Source organism: Globicephala melas, chromosome 8, assembly GCF_963455315.2.
Source record: "Globicephala melas chromosome 8, mGloMel1.2, whole genome shotgun sequence".
In the NCBI taxonomy this organism is placed as follows: domain Eukaryota; kingdom Metazoa; phylum Chordata; class Mammalia; order Artiodactyla; family Delphinidae; genus Globicephala; species Globicephala melas.
This window is the reverse complement of record NC_083321.1, coordinates 7,394,331-7,410,517: the sequence shown is the minus strand read 5'-3', so window position 1 is coordinate 7,410,517 and position 16,187 is coordinate 7,394,331. Positions and strand designations below refer to the sequence as shown.

The 16,187-nt window shown below is 56.1% G+C and overlaps 1 protein-coding gene across 1 annotated transcript in view; it reads right to left on the bottom strand.

Annotated features, from left to right (window-relative positions):
- EHD1 (EH domain containing 1) overlaps positions 1 to 10,427 on the bottom strand; it is a 29,567-nt gene extending 19,140 nt beyond the window's left edge. The window contains exons 1-2 of the mRNA XM_030833699.3: positions 10,262 to 10,427; positions 1,328 to 1,754 (exon numbers count right to left, since the gene is read on the bottom strand). Of these exons, the coding sequence (XP_030689559.2) occupies positions 1,328 to 1,754; positions 10,262 to 10,289 (455 nt within the window). The 5' untranslated portion in view covers positions 10,290 to 10,427. The remainder of the gene's footprint in view (positions 1 to 1,327; positions 1,755 to 10,261) is intronic.
- Between the last annotated feature and the right edge of the window lie 5,760 nt (positions 10,428 to 16,187).

The window sequence follows — 16,187 nt, the reverse complement described above, 5'->3', positions numbered from 1 at the left end:
CACCAGCTGACAGCCAGCCAATCGCCTACCTACAGGCACAACAATTCACAAACCCCAGTATCCCCTGAGGTGGGCTCCTGGCTAGGAGAGCCCTGCCTCTTCAGGAGTCTCACCCAAAGGGCTTTACTCTGGCCCTGACTCACAAACGCCATCAGCCGTGAAACAGGAAGACAGGTTTAAATGCCTGAGAGAGGCAAAAAGACAACAGAAGACTGCCTGTCTTCTCCGTTAAAGGTCAACTCTGCGCACAGAGGCAGGCCTGGTCACTGGCCTGGATCGAGGGCACGCTGGTCTACCCTGTGCGGCTGGACAGTGTCTGGAAAGGAATGTGATCATACAGGGCGGAGACCTTCTGGAAGGCAAGAGTCAAGGATTCTTTCCTAGGCTCTTCCCCAGACGAGACTTTGAAAGGCATGTGGAGTCACTCCTTGAATGGGGTTTGGCAGAAATGACAAATTTGTGAAGTCCTTTGGTATGTCCCCTGGGGGTGGGGGGAGGGATTTTAGAATCCCCATTGAGCAGGACCTTGGAGTTCCTTTAGAGAAAAGTGAACTTGGCTGTAGCACTCCTGAGAGAGGAGGCCAATGCATTTCATTCATAGCATCGTGAAGGTTAGAACCTCGGAGAATTACCCTCATCAGGGTTTTACCCATTTAACTGGGGAAACTGAGGCCCAAGTAGGTTAGGGAACATACTAGTGGGTCTAAGCAGCCGGAATCCCATTCCAGGGCTCCAGGGCCCACCGCCTGGCAGCACAGACCCTTACCCCTGAACCCCCTAAAGCAGCACGGGACCTTCAGAACTGCCCCTGGGAGAAGTGCTGGTCCTCGCCCTGTCTGCTGCTTCTGCAGGCCGCCCCAAACTCAGCAGGCCACAGCAGATCCTCTCCCACCGGTCCCTGGGGAGGCACAGCACAGCACACCAGCAAAGGGAATGGCTAAAAGTTTCACCGTAGTTTTCCGTGACACTTAAGAAACAGACCCGTGAAGGGAGGGGTGAAGGGGTTGGTTTGAATGAATTAGGTGCGTCCAGGGGTAGTGAGTAGTAGTGAGTCTGGGATCTGCCAGGGGGGTTGGGAGTTAAACCGATAACCTGGAAAATTCTGGGGTGGGGGGGAGGAGGTGACAGAGCCAGTGGAGCCGGCGACGCGCACTCGCAGACCCCCTCGTAAGGGTTTTCTATGGGAAGCGGCAGAGGACCCAGTCTCAGGGAGTGGTCGCTAAGGGTCTCGCGGGGGCCTCGGAGACAAAGAACAGCGGGGGCGGCGGTCACAGGACGGTCGGGACCCCGGCCACTCCCTCTGCCCCCCGGGTCAAAGGGTGGGTACCTGTTGAGGAAGGCGTTGCCGAAGGCGTTGAGCTTGCGGAAAGGGCGCCGCGGGTCGACGACGAGCGCGTTGCCCGGCACCACGCCCTCGGTGGGGCCATGCATGACCGCGATAAAGGAGTCGGTGGTGGGCTCGGGCCCGATGCGCATCCCGGGGAAGTCCTGCTCGATCAGGTGCCGGATGAAGGTGGTCTTGCCTGTGCTGTACTGGCCCACGAGGAGCACCATAGGCTTGTTGTCGAAGTCAGCGTCCTCCAGCGCGGGCGAGTGGAACTCGTGGAAGCGGTAGTGCTCCTCCAGGGGCAACAGCTTCTGCGCGTATAGTTGCCGCAACCCCTCGGCCACCGTCTGGAAGAGCTCCGGCTCCTTCTTGCGGCGGGCATCCTTGCTGACCCAGCTGAACATGCTGCCGGAGGCCGGGCTGGCTGCTGCAGGGCAGAGCGGCGGCTGAGAGCCGGGCGAGGGCGAGAAGCCGAAACTGGGCCGGTCCTGCCGGCTGAGGAGCGGCGGGGCAGGGGGCGGGGAGCGGCCCGCACTGCGCAGGCGTACGGCACGGCCCACAGAGCACCCTCTGCGCAGTGGAGCGCGCGCCTCGCCCTGCTCCCTTTATAAGGCCGGGCCGCGCGATCGGGCGCGTGCACCGCAGCCACGCGGGGCCGCGGGGAGTTGGGAAGGGGTGAAGGAGGAGCCCCGCCCACGCGCTCTGCGCCACGTCTTCCCCTCCCCCACCTCCCATTTGCCGATTCCAAATCTCGCGAGCGCCGGTTGTTCCGCTTGCCCCGGCCCGGGTGCCGTGGCAACCGCACCTGTTTCGCCCCGCCCCTTGTGGGACGGCTCGCGGGAGTGCTGCGGCTGGGAAGGCTGGAAGTGGGAGTCCGGAGCGAGGAGGTCCCAGTGTCTGCGCGCCTTCCATACCCGGCGAGACCCCCAGTTAGACACCCCAGTACCCCGAATACGCGCCCCACCTGCAGTTCCCCCAAGAACGGTCCTCCTCCTCCCACTCGCTCAGAATCCCCAGCGCCTCCTGTCTGCACCGCCCTTCCTTGCCTCCTCCTCTCGCCCCTGCTTCTCTGACACTCCCTCTCATCCCCTCATCTTTTATCTGCTTTGGGAGAGGGAGAGACAGGAATGAAGTAGTGGAGGAAGCTGAGGGAGTAGAACATCCAAGGCAGGGTGGTGATTGGGGAAAGAAAAATGGGAAGGGAGGAGGCCGATGGGGAAAGACTAACCAGCAGCAAGAGGCCTGAGCTCCCCTCAGGCCAAGAATTGGGAGATGGACACTAGCAGTGGAGGACACATATGACATATAACATGTGGGGGAAAAGAGATGGCCTCCCTAAAGCGGCTGCATCTGGTGGGGGGATGTGAAGAGGAAGCCGAGGCCCTCCAGCACTTGAGTTTTGAGGAAGTGAAATCGGAAATTCCCTATGTGGGGTGGAGGGGAAACATGGGGCAACAGTGAAATCTTGTGGGAACTTAGGGGGAATTAAAAAACCCAAATACTTCCGCTTTCCTCTCTGGGTCACCACCAGTTACCATGCTTTACTCTGACCTGTTCCTCCTGCCCTTAACCAGTTCCTGGCTGTTCCATTAGGCTCATTCCCCCACCATCATCCCCGGCCACATGTAGGCCCCCTTGGCTGTCCAGGCTGGTGAGACGCTTCAGTGGGTGATGTCAAAGTTTTGGAGACTGGGATTGTTATGTAACCAGTATCAGGACACCAAAGTGCCAGGGGTGGATGCTCATGGACAGATCTAAGGTGCACCTGGGAACTTGGAGGCCTCATGTCCAACTTTCTGGCTTCTGGGAAATGTGGGAGCCTTGAGGGCTGTGTGCCTGTTATCAGGGAAGAAAGCAGGCTAGTAGTCTAAGAGGACAGAGGAAGGAACTCAAAACAGAATAAGCAGAATATTAGGGGAGCTGAGTCAAGAGGAGGCGAGATGAGAGTTTTGTTGCTGTTGCCACGCAGCATGTGGGATCTTAGTTCCTGGACCAGGGATCGAACCCGCGGCCCCTGCAGTGAAAGCATGGAGTCTTAACCGCTGGACCGCCAGGGAAGTCCCAGATGGGAGGTCTGATCGCCCACCCCTTGTAGGATCAGGTCTCAGTGCCTTCTGAGGGAATAAATCACATTAAACCGATTGCCTTCCCTCCCCCTCCCTGACCATTGGAGAGCAGCTGAGTAATTCCAGCCCTGTCTGCAGTCTTAGGTCCCTGACTTACCGCTTTTATTTGGGATTTCATTAGTATTCTTTTCATCAATCACAGTAAAACACAGAAGCCATGAGACTCTTTCTTTGGCTTTCTCCTTAAACGGGGATATTGAGACCCCTAGGCAGGGCTGTCACCAGAGGCTATGTGCCAGCTGATGACCAGGAGCCTCCGGCAGGCCCAGGCGAGACTTCCAGGGCCAGCCTTAGAAGTCAAGGGACTTACCTCCTACATGGCACTTTGAAGGGTCCACCCCGGAGATGTAATTTCTGGGATGTTCCAGGGAAGGGCCCGAGGCTGAGGATACTGAAAGAGGTGGTTGTCTAGTGGCCTGAATGAGGGTTCCACAAGTTTGTCCCAGCAGCTCTCATGTTGACCTGCCATGGTTTTCATATCTCCCTAGAGCCTTGTGTGCTGGGAAAACCCAGCCTTAAAAAACTGAAAACAACAAAATGTTCTTGGGTTATTTATAAGTGAAACCCAGCCCCTGTTGGTTATGTATGGCTGCTTGAGTTTCTCCAAGGACTCAAGGATTGGAAGAAGGGATTTCTCTCCTTCCTGAGACTCCAGTGGGCAGAAATTCATTTCCCCAGTTTCGCAGAGTTGGCACCTAGGTCCTGGGCAGCTTCCCTATCTAGTAATGCCCCAGCTTGCGAAAATGTCCTAACTTACTTTCTTTTTTGTTTTTCTGTGTAGGATAGATTCTGTTGGGTGGCAAAGTTTCATAAAACATGAATGAACCATTTCACTTTTGGTGTCTCCTCTTTGTTTTTGGCTGGTTCCCTGGAAAAAGGTTGAAGAAGGGTTCAAATATTTTCCTTGTCCTCAGAAATGATGCCCATTCCCCCACTCCCAGTGTTTTCTTCCTTTAAATTCACATACATACACTGCCAAACCCTACCTTGGGTGCCACTAACTCTCCTTGGAGACTGCTCCCAGCTAGCAGGAGGGGGTCACCTGCTTGCCCTCAAAGCAGTCTGCTCAGCCCCATAATGGCCTGGTCTAGAGAAGTGTCTACATGCCCCCTGAAAACAACTTAAAAAGAAGAAAAAAAGAAAAACAGAGTTTTTCTCTAAATATGGCAGAAATATCAGGCTGGGAAAAGCCAATAACACATAGGTTTGTCCCTGGGATGAGGAGTGGTTCATTCTTTCCACTGAGAAAGTTTTCAAATAAGCACAGTTTTCGTTCTTACAGTCGTAAGAGATTTGGCCAACGGGTCACTTTTGCCAGAACAAGGTAAAGAACCAGGGAGTTCTGTTCCTTTGCAGCCCAGGGGCTCCAGCACCAGCCGGAGAGCATCCTTCCACCCCATGGGGCCTCTCTCCGGAAGATGCACAGTTGCTGGGCTCCAGAGGCCTCTGCAGGTGTCCAGCTTGGAGGTGACTGAGTGTCAGGGCTGCTCGGGATCTCTGCCTTCAGATCCCAATAAGAAAAAGCCCAAGGCCTGGGGACGTTCAGTGGTTTGTTTGAAGTCACCCAGGTTGAATGAGAAGCTGGACCTCTGGAATCTTAACACTATGCTGTTTCCACAATCAAACCATTTGAAGTTGCAAGGTTGGGCTGGTAGCAAAGCAAGAGGGTTTGAAGAGCCTCTTTCCTAGGTACTGGCTGGGGTGAACTCTGCCCTGAAGCAGCAGCTCCAACTCTGTAGCCAGGGGGGGTGCCCTGCCAGGGTGCTGTGTACATATAACCACATGGTGATTTGCAGAGCTGAGCTACAGAGGCCTCTGAGCACTTTTTTTTTTTTTTACCAGGTTTTTTTTTTTTGCGGTACGAGGGCCTCTCACTGTTGTGGCCTCTCCCGTTGCGGAGCACAGGCTCCGGACGCGCAGGCTCAGCGGCCATGGCTCACGGGCCCAGCCGCTCCGCAGCCTGTGGGATCTTCCCAGACCGGGGCACGAACCCGTGTCCCCTGCATCGGCAGGCGGACTCTCAACCACTGAGCCACCAGGGAAGCCCCAAGCACTTTTGATAGAAACTATGCTGCAGGGCTGGAGGAGGCCACCCCCTGCTGGGCTTCTAAACGCGTGTGTCTCAGTCCTGGTGGCCTCTGGCCCCATCTTGCAGGAGCTGCTGAGGCAGGAGCTGCAGCTGAACTCAGGGTACAGTCTTTACCTAAACTCCCTGGAGAGCTCAGGCACCATTCCAAGCCTGCCCTCCAGGCCTTTGCTGTGGACACATCACATCTGGGGACTTCTGGGGAAATGGTTTATCATTTTCATGTGAGAATTCTGCCCTCTGCAGCGATACCGTTAGGGGTCCCTCGGCAGAGTCTTGGGATCCCCTTGCTCTACACTGACGGGAATAGTGGGTGTAACCCCGATGCCCCCGTGGCCTCAGAGGCCTGAGAGTTCACACGAGGCACGTGGATGTTGCTGCCGGAGTGACCACAATCCTAGCCCCCCGTGGGGGAGTGCAGCCACTTGCCTTCTCACATATTCTCCAAGCTTGTTCTTCTGCTCCAGCTTCCTCTCCCTCCCCATAGCCTCTCTCCCCTGTTCGCCCATGACAGGCGGCTGCCCTGAGCCTCACCATGGGCCTCACAGGCTGGGGGCTGGAACGTAAGTCTGGGGCTGGAGAGTAAGTCTATCTCCAGTCGTGTGTCACACTCAGCCACCAGGGCACAGAAACCAATTCATCTTTTTTTTTTTTTTCTTCTTTTGGTCACGCAGCACGGCGTATGGGATCTAAGTTCCCCACCCAGGGACTGAACCCGGGCCCTCAGCAGTGAGAGCATGGAGACCTAAGCACTGGACTGCCAGGGAATTCCTGAGACCAGTTCATCTTTAACAAGCCCAGCCCCTCTGGTCCCCGGCCCAGCCCCTCACACCCACACCTCATCGGGGGTCAGACATTGTGTCCAAGGCCACCCTCCAGTCCCTTCTGCTGACCTAGCACCTTTCTCCTCCTTCCCCCAAATCAGTCTCCACCCAGGTCGCTCGGAGCTGGGTGGTCTATACAGCTGCCCCAGCCCACCTACCCTGCCAATAGTCCGTGTCTCACCTCCCTTTTGGCCCAGCTAGAACATTCCCCTGACCTATCCTTCATCCTGACCTTCAGTACGGGTGATGGGGATGGGTCATCTGAAAAGGGACCAGAAGTAGGGGAGATGGGAGGGCCCATGGCTGCCCAAGCTCCACGCTCACTCCCAGAAGTACATGTTGGGGCTTCTCGAAGGGCAGGAATGCAATGGGACCCTTCCCAGAGTTGCTCATCCAGCCTGGCCTGCTACCCTTTACCTTCCAATACCTCCCCCTGAAAGACCCCCACTTGCCCTTTGGTAATTGTGGTAGGCAGAACCCTGAGATGTTCCCAAGATTCCCCAGCCTGGTGTACACACCCTGTATAATGCCTGGGACTGTGAGTATGATGAATATGACTCGTGATAAGTCATGTTTGATGGTACAGTTGACTTCAGATAGGAGATTATCCGAGTGGCCTGAGCTCTTTATTTTTATTATTTATTTACTTTTGGCCACGCCACACAGCATGCAGGATCTTAGTTCCCCAACCAGGGACTGAACCTGTGCCCCCTGCAGTGGAAGCCCAGAGTCTTAACCACTGGACCACCAGGGAAGTGCTGCCCGAGCTCTTTAAAAGCAGAGTTTTCTCTGGCTGCTGGCAGAGGAAGTCAGAGATTCAAAGCGCAAGAAGGATTTGATGTGTCATTGTTGGCTTGAAGTTGGAGGGGGACCATGTGGAGAAGAATGTGGGTGGCCTCTAGGAGCCTAGAACAGCCCCCAGCTGACAACCAGCAAGGAAATGGGGACCTCACTCCTACAGCTACAAGGACAGAATCCTGCCAATGCCTGCCAACCAGTAAGGATGAGCATGGAAGCAGATGGCTCCCAGAGCCCCCAGAAGAGAACTCAGCCTGGCCAACACCTGATTTCAGCATTGGAGACTCTGGACTTCTGACCCACAGACCCGTGAGCTAATAAGTGACTATCGTTTTAAGCCACTTAGTCTGAGGTCATTTGTTGTGCGGCAGTAGAAGACGCCTACAGCAGGATTTGTCTTTTTGTCCATCAACAATTTATTTGATTGGCAACTCCTGGCAGCAGGAGATGAGAAGAAAATGAAAGGAAACTAAAGTGATCGTGGACTACCAATAACCGGGAAAGCAGATTTCAGACTGAATACGATGTCACGTGGCTTGATACACACACAGACACACACACACACGGGATTCTCAACTGGAGGTGACTCTGCTCCCCAGCGGACACTTGGCAATGTCTGGAGACATTCCTGGTTGTCACAACTTGAGGGATCTGCTGGCATCTAGTGGGTAGAGCCTAGGGATGCTGCTAAGATCCTTCAAGGTACAGGACAGCCTCCCACAGCCAAGAAATATCTGGCCCTGGCCCAAAATGTCAGTAGGGCAGAGGTTCACACACACACGCACACGCACACACACATACACTACCAGCCACTGTGGAGAGACAGTGTAGCATAAGGGCCAAGTGCACCATCAGGTTCCAGTCCTACCTGTGTGATCTTTAGCAAGACTCAGGGTCTCCAGGACCAGCTGTGAAATGCGGCTAAGGAAAGCACCTACCTCCTGGAAGTAAATGTTAATGTACGGAGTGCACAGAACAGCAAAGTCGACTAACTTTGAGTGGTTAAACAGGAGGGAATTGGGCAGGGCACCCTTTGAAAGAATGACGTAGCCCAAGGACATGACATAACCTGATTAGAACCAAATGGTTCAAGATGGCGGACAAGTCGACTTCCACTAGACCTTGAGCCTCAGTGTACCTCACTGTAACACGTCAGCACACTAAATGACACATCTACAGGCACCATGCCAGTTCCAACGCCGACCATAAGGATCAAAAAGTGGGCGGTGGCCCAATTCCTGGAAATCCCCGCCCCTTCCTGAAATAGTTGGAATACTCCTCCCACTCATTAGCCTATGAAATTACCCAGCCCTATAAAAACTGACAACCCCATACCCTGGTGCCTTTTCTCACCTTCTGAGGTGGTCCACACTCTGTCCGTGGCGTGTGTTTCTCTCTAAATAAATCCACTTCTTACCTATCACTTTGTCTCTCACTGAATTCTTTCTGCATTGAGACTTCAAGAACCTGAGCTTCATTAAGTCCTGAAACCAGGTGTATGGCCTCAGTTGGAAGACTGTGGGTTTTGGCCGGGTTCCAGTCCTGGCTGTGTGGGTTCAAGTCCCAATCAGGGTTTTGGCTGGGTTTGAGTTCCGGCCTCATGGGTTCAAGTCCCAGTCTGAGGTGCACGGTTTCAGTTACAGGAAATGTCTAAAGGGTTATCCTTACGTCAAAGGAGCTGGGGCAACTTTGGTTTACTTCTCTATATTGTCCAAATTTTACATAATGGACATATTTGACTTTCTTAATTTGGGGGGAAAAGGGGAAAAAGAAACTGAGGGACATTCTACAAAGCGAGTGGCCTGTACTCTTCAAAAACGTTAAGGTCTTAAAAAACAAAGTAAGGCCGAGGTTGGTTCCAGATTAAAGACTGAAGAGCCCTAACAACCAAATGTGAGGCGCGATCCCAGTTCGCTGGGACAATCAGAGACGCCGGCAAGGGGACAGCATATCAGACCCCAGGGTTGCAGCAGTGTTGGCATCACTGCTGCCAGGCCTAAATTTGGTAACTCTACCACGGTTGTGTAAGAAATGTCATTTTTCTTAGGAGATACATGTTGAAATACTTAAGAGTGAAGGGTCATGACCTATGTAACTTCCTGTCAAATGGTTCAGAAAAAAATGCATGTGTGTGTATGTGTGTGTGTGTGAGAGAGAAAGAGAGGGAGAGAGCAAATGGGGCAAAATGTTAACTACTGGTGAATCTGAGTGAAGGGTATGTGGATTTTTAAAAAATAAATTTATTTATTTTATTTTTAGTTTTGGCTGTGTTGGGCCTTCGTTGCTGCATGCGGGCTTTCTCTAGTTGTGGTGAGCGGGGGCTACGCTTCGTTGTGGTGTGTGGGCTTCCCATTGCAGTGGCTTCTCTTGCTGCGGAGCACAGGCTCTAGGTGTACGGGCTTCAGTAGTTGCGGCACGCAGGGTCTAGAGCACAGGCTCAGTAGTTGTGGCACATGAGCTTAGTTGCTCCGTGGCATGTGGGATCTTCCCGGGCCAGGGCTCAAACCCGTGTCCCCTGCATTGGCAGGTGGATTCTTAACCACTGCGCCACCAGGGAAGCCCCCTATATGGATGTTCATTGTACTTTTCTTGCAGCTTTTCTGAAGGTTTCCTGATTGTCAAAAACAAAAAGAAGGGAATTGCCTCGCGTACAGCCGCGGGTTCAATCCCTGGTCTTCGGGGAACTAAGATCCCGCAAGCCAGCCGCCTGGTGAGGCCAAAAAAGCAAAAAAAGAAAAAGGCCTCTTACAAGGTACCCCTCCTTCAGGCACCAAGCGGCCTGGTCCAACGTTACATCTGCTGCAAATCAACTGGATTCTATTCATACAACGGAACATCGTGGGCAGTGAACGAATGGGAACAAACCGCAGCTCCAGCAACCACCCGGAGACCTCCCCGCGCAGCTGCAAGATTCCATTGATGATTAAACAACAACAACCCCAGGCAAAATGAACGCAAACTGTTTTGGGCTACATACCTGGGGGGTAAACCGCAGAGAAAGGCAAGGAAGTGGTTACCGTAAAGGTCAGCATTGCGCTTACCTGGGGAGGGGTCACCTGCAAGGACACATTGAGGGGCTCTGCAAGGCGGATTTTCTTACCTTGAGTGGTAGTTACGCGGGGACGCATTTTATACTTATTCAAATACACACATAACAGCTGGAAACGTCCCACCAGGAACCCCACTTCGTGTGAGGTGCGCGTTGAGCATCTGGGACCTGCCGCTGAGTGGAGGGCGCTTAACGTATTCCGCCGGCCTGGAGGGGCCGGGGCGGGGCGGGGGCGGGGCCGGGGTAGGGGGTGGGGGATGGCTGCAGGAATCAGGGCCGGGCGGGGAGGAGGGTGGGGAGGATCGACCCCGCCCAGCTCTGGCGGGATGCGGTCCGGGGCGTCCCCTGCTGGTGACCACTGGGAGTAAGGCTTGCAGAAGAGCGGGCTCCCCGGCCCACCGAATGCCTACTTCCCCTTTCTGCACCTTTGTCCCTGTCACTCCTTCCCCCTCCAGTGCTCAGGACCTCTTCCTGGGCTTCACCTCAGCAAAAGCTGAACTCAAACTCGCCTTTCTCAGGGAGCCTTTCCCGATCCAGGCCACCCAACTCTGACCACTCCTTCCCCCATCGTCCTTTCTTTGAGGTTGGAACACATTAATTTGCATGTACTTTCAGCGGCGTCGTCAGCATCGCCTTGTTTCACGGACGTTTGGTGTTGGTGATGAAGACCACGGCTGGCATTTACTGAGGGCCTCCTACCTGGGGGCACTGTGCTGACAGCTCCAGGCACCTGCTGCCCGCCTCCCCCCAAGCATCTTCATTCATGGATGTGGTCGGTCCTTCGGCGTGCATTTATTAAGCACCTACTCTGTGCCACTCTCTGAGGCCACAGGAAACAAAGTCAGTGGCCACTGCTCCCAGGGGTTCACAGTCAGGGTGGGGCGGGGGGAATAGCCAGGTGTTGGCGAGGGGGTGTGATGGGAGATCTAAGTGAGGCCACAGAGCATCACGGGGGCCAATGAGTGGGGAAGAGGGTGAAGCCGGCTCTGGTGGTGAGCAGGGAGGTGCCCCGGAGGTCTCCAGGCTAGGCAAGATGTGCACAGGCCCGGGGCCTGCCGGGAAAAGGCCACAGGTCAAGGAGCCAGTCAGAGAGAGTTGGGTCTGCCTTGCACGCGTTGTTACATGGTCTCTGAGAGCCATCGGGGGCTCTGTAGAGGCAGATGGAGGAGGAAACCCAGAGCAGGAGGCTGCCTGCCACCTGCTTCCACCCTAAGCCAGCGCTCTAGGCCTGGGGCCTGACAGGCCCGAAAGCGTGAGAGTTCAGATCACCTCCATTCGGCCAGAGTACGCTGAACACCTACTATGTTGGGCTGCCTGACCAGGGAGGATGAGTGAGTCCTGGACTTTGCCCTCAAGGAGTCTGGGATCAGCACAAGGATAAGATAAGCTTGCAGAGCTCTCAGCCCTGCACTGAATGAGATAAGGAGGCAGTGGGAGAGGCCCACGGAGCTGGTGCAGGTAGAGGAAGAGGAGCAGATCCTTCAGTCATGGGAGGGTCATCCCAGCTGGGCCTCCGCCGAGGGGATGGGGGCCCAGCTGCACGTGGGAAGGGGCAAGGGAAAGAGCAGGGGGCCAAACGCTTGTCAGCCACGCAGAGTCCTCGGAGGGAGAAAAGGTCGACTTGCTCTGTGACTTTCGCAAGATGCTCACCCTTTCTGAGCCTGAGTTCTCATCTCCCCAAACAAGTTCACAACAGTTACCTCACAAGGTTGCTGAGATGATTCCAGGCGATTGATGTGTGCAAGCGCCCAGCAAGCAGAAAGGGCTCAAGAACCAGCTCCTGTTACTCAGCAATTTGGACTTAATTCCTAGTCTGTGTTTCCAGGGTTTAAATTCTAAATTTTTAGCAGCAGAAACCTTTTTATTCAAATGAAAATGTTCCCAGAACCCCATGTTATAAAAACCAGGCAGGAGCGAGGCTGTTGTGGGAAGCTGGAGCAGGGGTAGGGACCGCCGTTCTGTCCACGGCTGGGCCAGGGCAGCCTGGGGAGATGAGACTGGGAAGAGAGGAGAACGGGGCGAGCGGAGGGGAAGGCTGGCTCCGGGTCCCTGTCCGGGGTGGCGGAGGGGCTCCAGCGCAGACTGGAACCCAGGGTCCTTGGCTCCCCTTGGCCACACTGGACGTTGGTGGTGCTTCCTCAGGGTGCAAGATGGAGGCTCAGGGTCTGTTCAGACATTTACCGAGCACACGCCTGCGCTCGGCTTGGGTCGGGGGCTGAGCCTAAGGTGGTAGGGAGAACGGAAACCCTGGGAGCATGCAGTGCTTGGGGGAAGCACAGGGTACTGGGGGTGCCCGGCCAGGCACTTACTATCAAGTGGGCTTTAAGAAGGCTTCCTGGAGGCAGCAGATGCTTGGGCAGAGCTTGGAATGGTTAGTAAGGGTGAGCCTGGCAAAAAAGCTGGGAAGGGTGTTCCAGGCAGAGGGAACCGCATGGACTAAGCACAGAGGCGTGCTGCAGCACAGTCGGTACAGGCGGAGACCTAAAGCAGTTCATGCTCACAAGAGGGAAAATGGAAAGGTGGGAATGGAACAGAAGGGAGCTGGGCCTTGAGTGTTGCACGGTGATGGCAAGTCTTCAGTGCCCACCAGACACCCCCAGCCCCACCCCCTCCCCCACAGGTCCTGGAGGCTGGCATTGAGGTGAACATACCTGTGACCTATGGAATTGGCAGCCAGAGGGGAGACGAGAGCACTGGCTGTCAATTCATAGGTCAGAGCCCTGTGCACTCGGTCTTGGCAGCCTGCTGACAGCCCACAACCCTTTGCCATCCTGGACCTGGGAGCATGGCCATGGGGGTCCCTGCTGGTCTGTTGGGCAGCAGCTGCCTCTCCTCTTCTGTGGACACTGGCCCGCACCCCAGATAACAGCAGCCCCACTGGAACTTGTGGGCACTTCCACATGGAGTTGCTGTTACAGGGGGTGGGAACCGACCGGAGGCCTGGGCCCTGCCCGCCTGGCACCTCCCCTTGGGCAGAGGTCTGGGGAGTACAGCATGACCACCCACCCGGGCCCCTTGGGTCCTCACGGCCCCAGGCCTGTGGTCTTTTTATTGAGGCTCCTTATCACCCAGGCCCACGCCCGAGTCTCATGCCAGCACTGCTTCTCTGGGCGAAGTCCAGTCTCAACCCCAGATCTGCTCATAAAGCCGGGAGTGGCTCCATTTACAGCTCCTGGGCAGCCTTTGCCCGCTCTGACACCCGCACACCCTCTCTCCCCAAGTTCCTTGTTTCCTCGTTTCTTTCCCAACCAGACCTGGGCCCCAGTTTCAGGTTTGGCCCCTGTGGCCTCCATTCTCTGCCCTTTGCCCACCCTTCTTGCTGCAGCCGCAGGGCAGAGGAACAGTGAAGGACGGCTGGGCACCTGTCCATCTCCAGGGACCTCTGAATGCCCAGAGGATGGCATTCAGAGGTCCCTGGAGGATGGCCCCAGATACGAAGCGGAGATGAGACAGAAAGAAGGGTGGTGGGAGAAGGAGAGACAGAGAAAGTGGGAGAGTGAGACAGAGAGGCCAAGAGAGAGATGAGAGGGGCAAGCAGAGAACTGGAAAGGGACAGAGGAGATAGTGGTAGGGGGAAAGGGGCGAGAACAGGGAACTGGAAAAGATGCTGATACACAAACCTGCCACAGAATGGTAAGAACAGGGCTATAAGCAACTGCCGATCTGGAAGAGCACTTAGCACCTCAGTGGCCTGAGAGCCAGCAGGGTCCTGGGAGCTGGGTGACCTTGAGCAAGTGGCTTAACCTCTCTGAGCGGCTGCTGGTTCCTCATATGCAAATCAGGGCTTGTGAGGCCATCCTGGCCAGCGCTATTGGGAAGCCACCTTCTCTTCAACCTTTGAGTCTGTCCCCTCAGTGGGGAGAGGAAGGAGGTGTTGTCTGGGGTCCCTGAGCTGGCCCAGGACCCCTGGGGGAACAGACCTTTCTCCTGCAAAGTGTGTTCTCATCCCCACCAGACAGGCTCCGGCCCAAGAGACTGGCCCAAGTTACAATGCCAGTCCCGAGGCCTAGGGGAGACTTTGGAGACCCCAAATTGGGCTATGTTCCCCTTTCCCAGCAGTGGAAACCGGCCCTGACAGGCAAAAGAGGCTGCCCAAGGTCACAGATCAGGGCCTTGGGGGTCCATCCTGCCCGGCAACCTCCCTGAAGTGGTGTCCTCCCTTTTGGGATGCAGTCAAGGTGAGGTGAGGGCAGGAGTCCTCTGCCTGGGAGGATGTGCCTGTGAATGAAGACACTTTAGTTGGTGGCCCCCAACCCCTACCCCCAAAGCCCAGCAGGCTCTTCTGAAGACCCCCAGGCAAGACTAAGTACCTGGTGTGGCAGAGGCAGTAGCGGCAGCAGAGATGCTGCCACTCACTCAGGAGACCTGACCCCCTTACCCCACGGCTGGAAACTGAGGCCCAGGGGCTAGAAGGGACTTGCTTGGGTCACTCAGTGGTTGCCTAGGTCCCTTCCTTTCTTGCTCAGAAGGGCTGGGCTCGGGAGCACCCCGGGGCAGAGAGGCTGCAGGGGTCTGACCACCCGCGGGAGGCTCTTACCTGGGTGTCTGGCTGGCCCTCGGGGCACGAGGAGGAAGTGGGGCCACCCTGAGCCCAGCGCCTTTTGAGCTGTTGGCCCAGCCCCTGGCTGCAGTTAATGATTATCCTGCCGCCTGTCAATACGGATCACAAGTGAGGTTCAAAGGGCATGAAGCCCTGGACTGTGCTCGGGCAGGTGGGGCGGTTCCAGGAAGAATCAGACCGGGCCCCCGCCTGCCCCTCCGTGTGGCATCAGACCCCAGCCATCAAAACCCCTCTCCCCCGTCACTGCGTGACCGTGGGCAATGAGGACCCTGGGGTCCACCAGGACAAAACTTCTGCCCTGCTCACTTGGTGCCCAGATCTCCCTCACCGAGGAGGGGCCACCAGGCACACAAAGGAGGAGTTAGGGGGCTTTGCTGACACCCCAGCACGGTGAGGGTTCTCTACGTCCATGCCTCTTAACCTGGGCCTCAGTTTCTTCACAGGCCCTCCCATCTCAGCCCAGTGCTACTGGGGAGCGGGGCGGGGAGGGGCATGATCAGAGCAGCCCTTTCTTCCTTGTTCACAAGAAACAAGGTACGGGCTGTTGGGAGAGGGGGTGGACAATAGCAATTTCCCCATCCCATGTGAACTTCTGTGCAAACATCACTGTCAGGACCCCTTCCAGCCAGAGTCCTGCCCCCAGCGCCCCTCCCCCTCCAGCGGCCTGGAGCTGGGACCCCAGGGCAGAGGTTCCAGTCACCTGAAGAGCTTCTGCTAGGGAAGGCAGCGGCAGCCTTCAGAAGGCCCAGCCTTCCAGGAACGGCATCACTGACCCTCGTGGTCCCTGGGTCAGCTGGGCAGGGATTACCGGGAGGGACCTGAGGCTCAGGGACCAAGGGCGTGGCCTCAGGTCACAAGGTCAGAGTCTGAGCCTCCCAGGGGCACTCCACAGCCCTACCCTTTACTCTGGTCCAGCGTCCTCCCAGCGCACCTCACACCTGGCCCCAGGTAGGGTAGGATCCTAAGCTCTTTCAGGCATAGGGCCAAGAAACGTGGTCTGGGTGAGGTGGGCTTCAAGGACCATTCCTCCTCCCCCCTCCACCCCATGCCAGCCACGCCAGAAGTGGGGCCAGGGTGGTGGTCCCCCGGGAGTGTGGCGAGGAGCCCCCGGCGTAGCGGCAGGGGAGCCGAGGGAAGGAGCGCAGAGGTGGGCAGGTGACTGGGTAGGTAGGAGCGGCGGGTAGGGTGGTAGTGGACTGTTAACCTGCTGAGTGGGCGGAGAGGCTGTGGCAACCTCTGGTGGTGACAGGGGAGGTGCTGGGTGCAGAGGTGGGGATGGGCGAGTCACGGTCAAGGCTGAGGCTGGGCAGTGCAGGTACACAGGATGGGGGGTGCTGGCGGTGGGCAGTTTATTCCACGGCATGCAGACACTGACCCACACACTCAAGGAGCTTAAAAATACATTGAACCACGAGG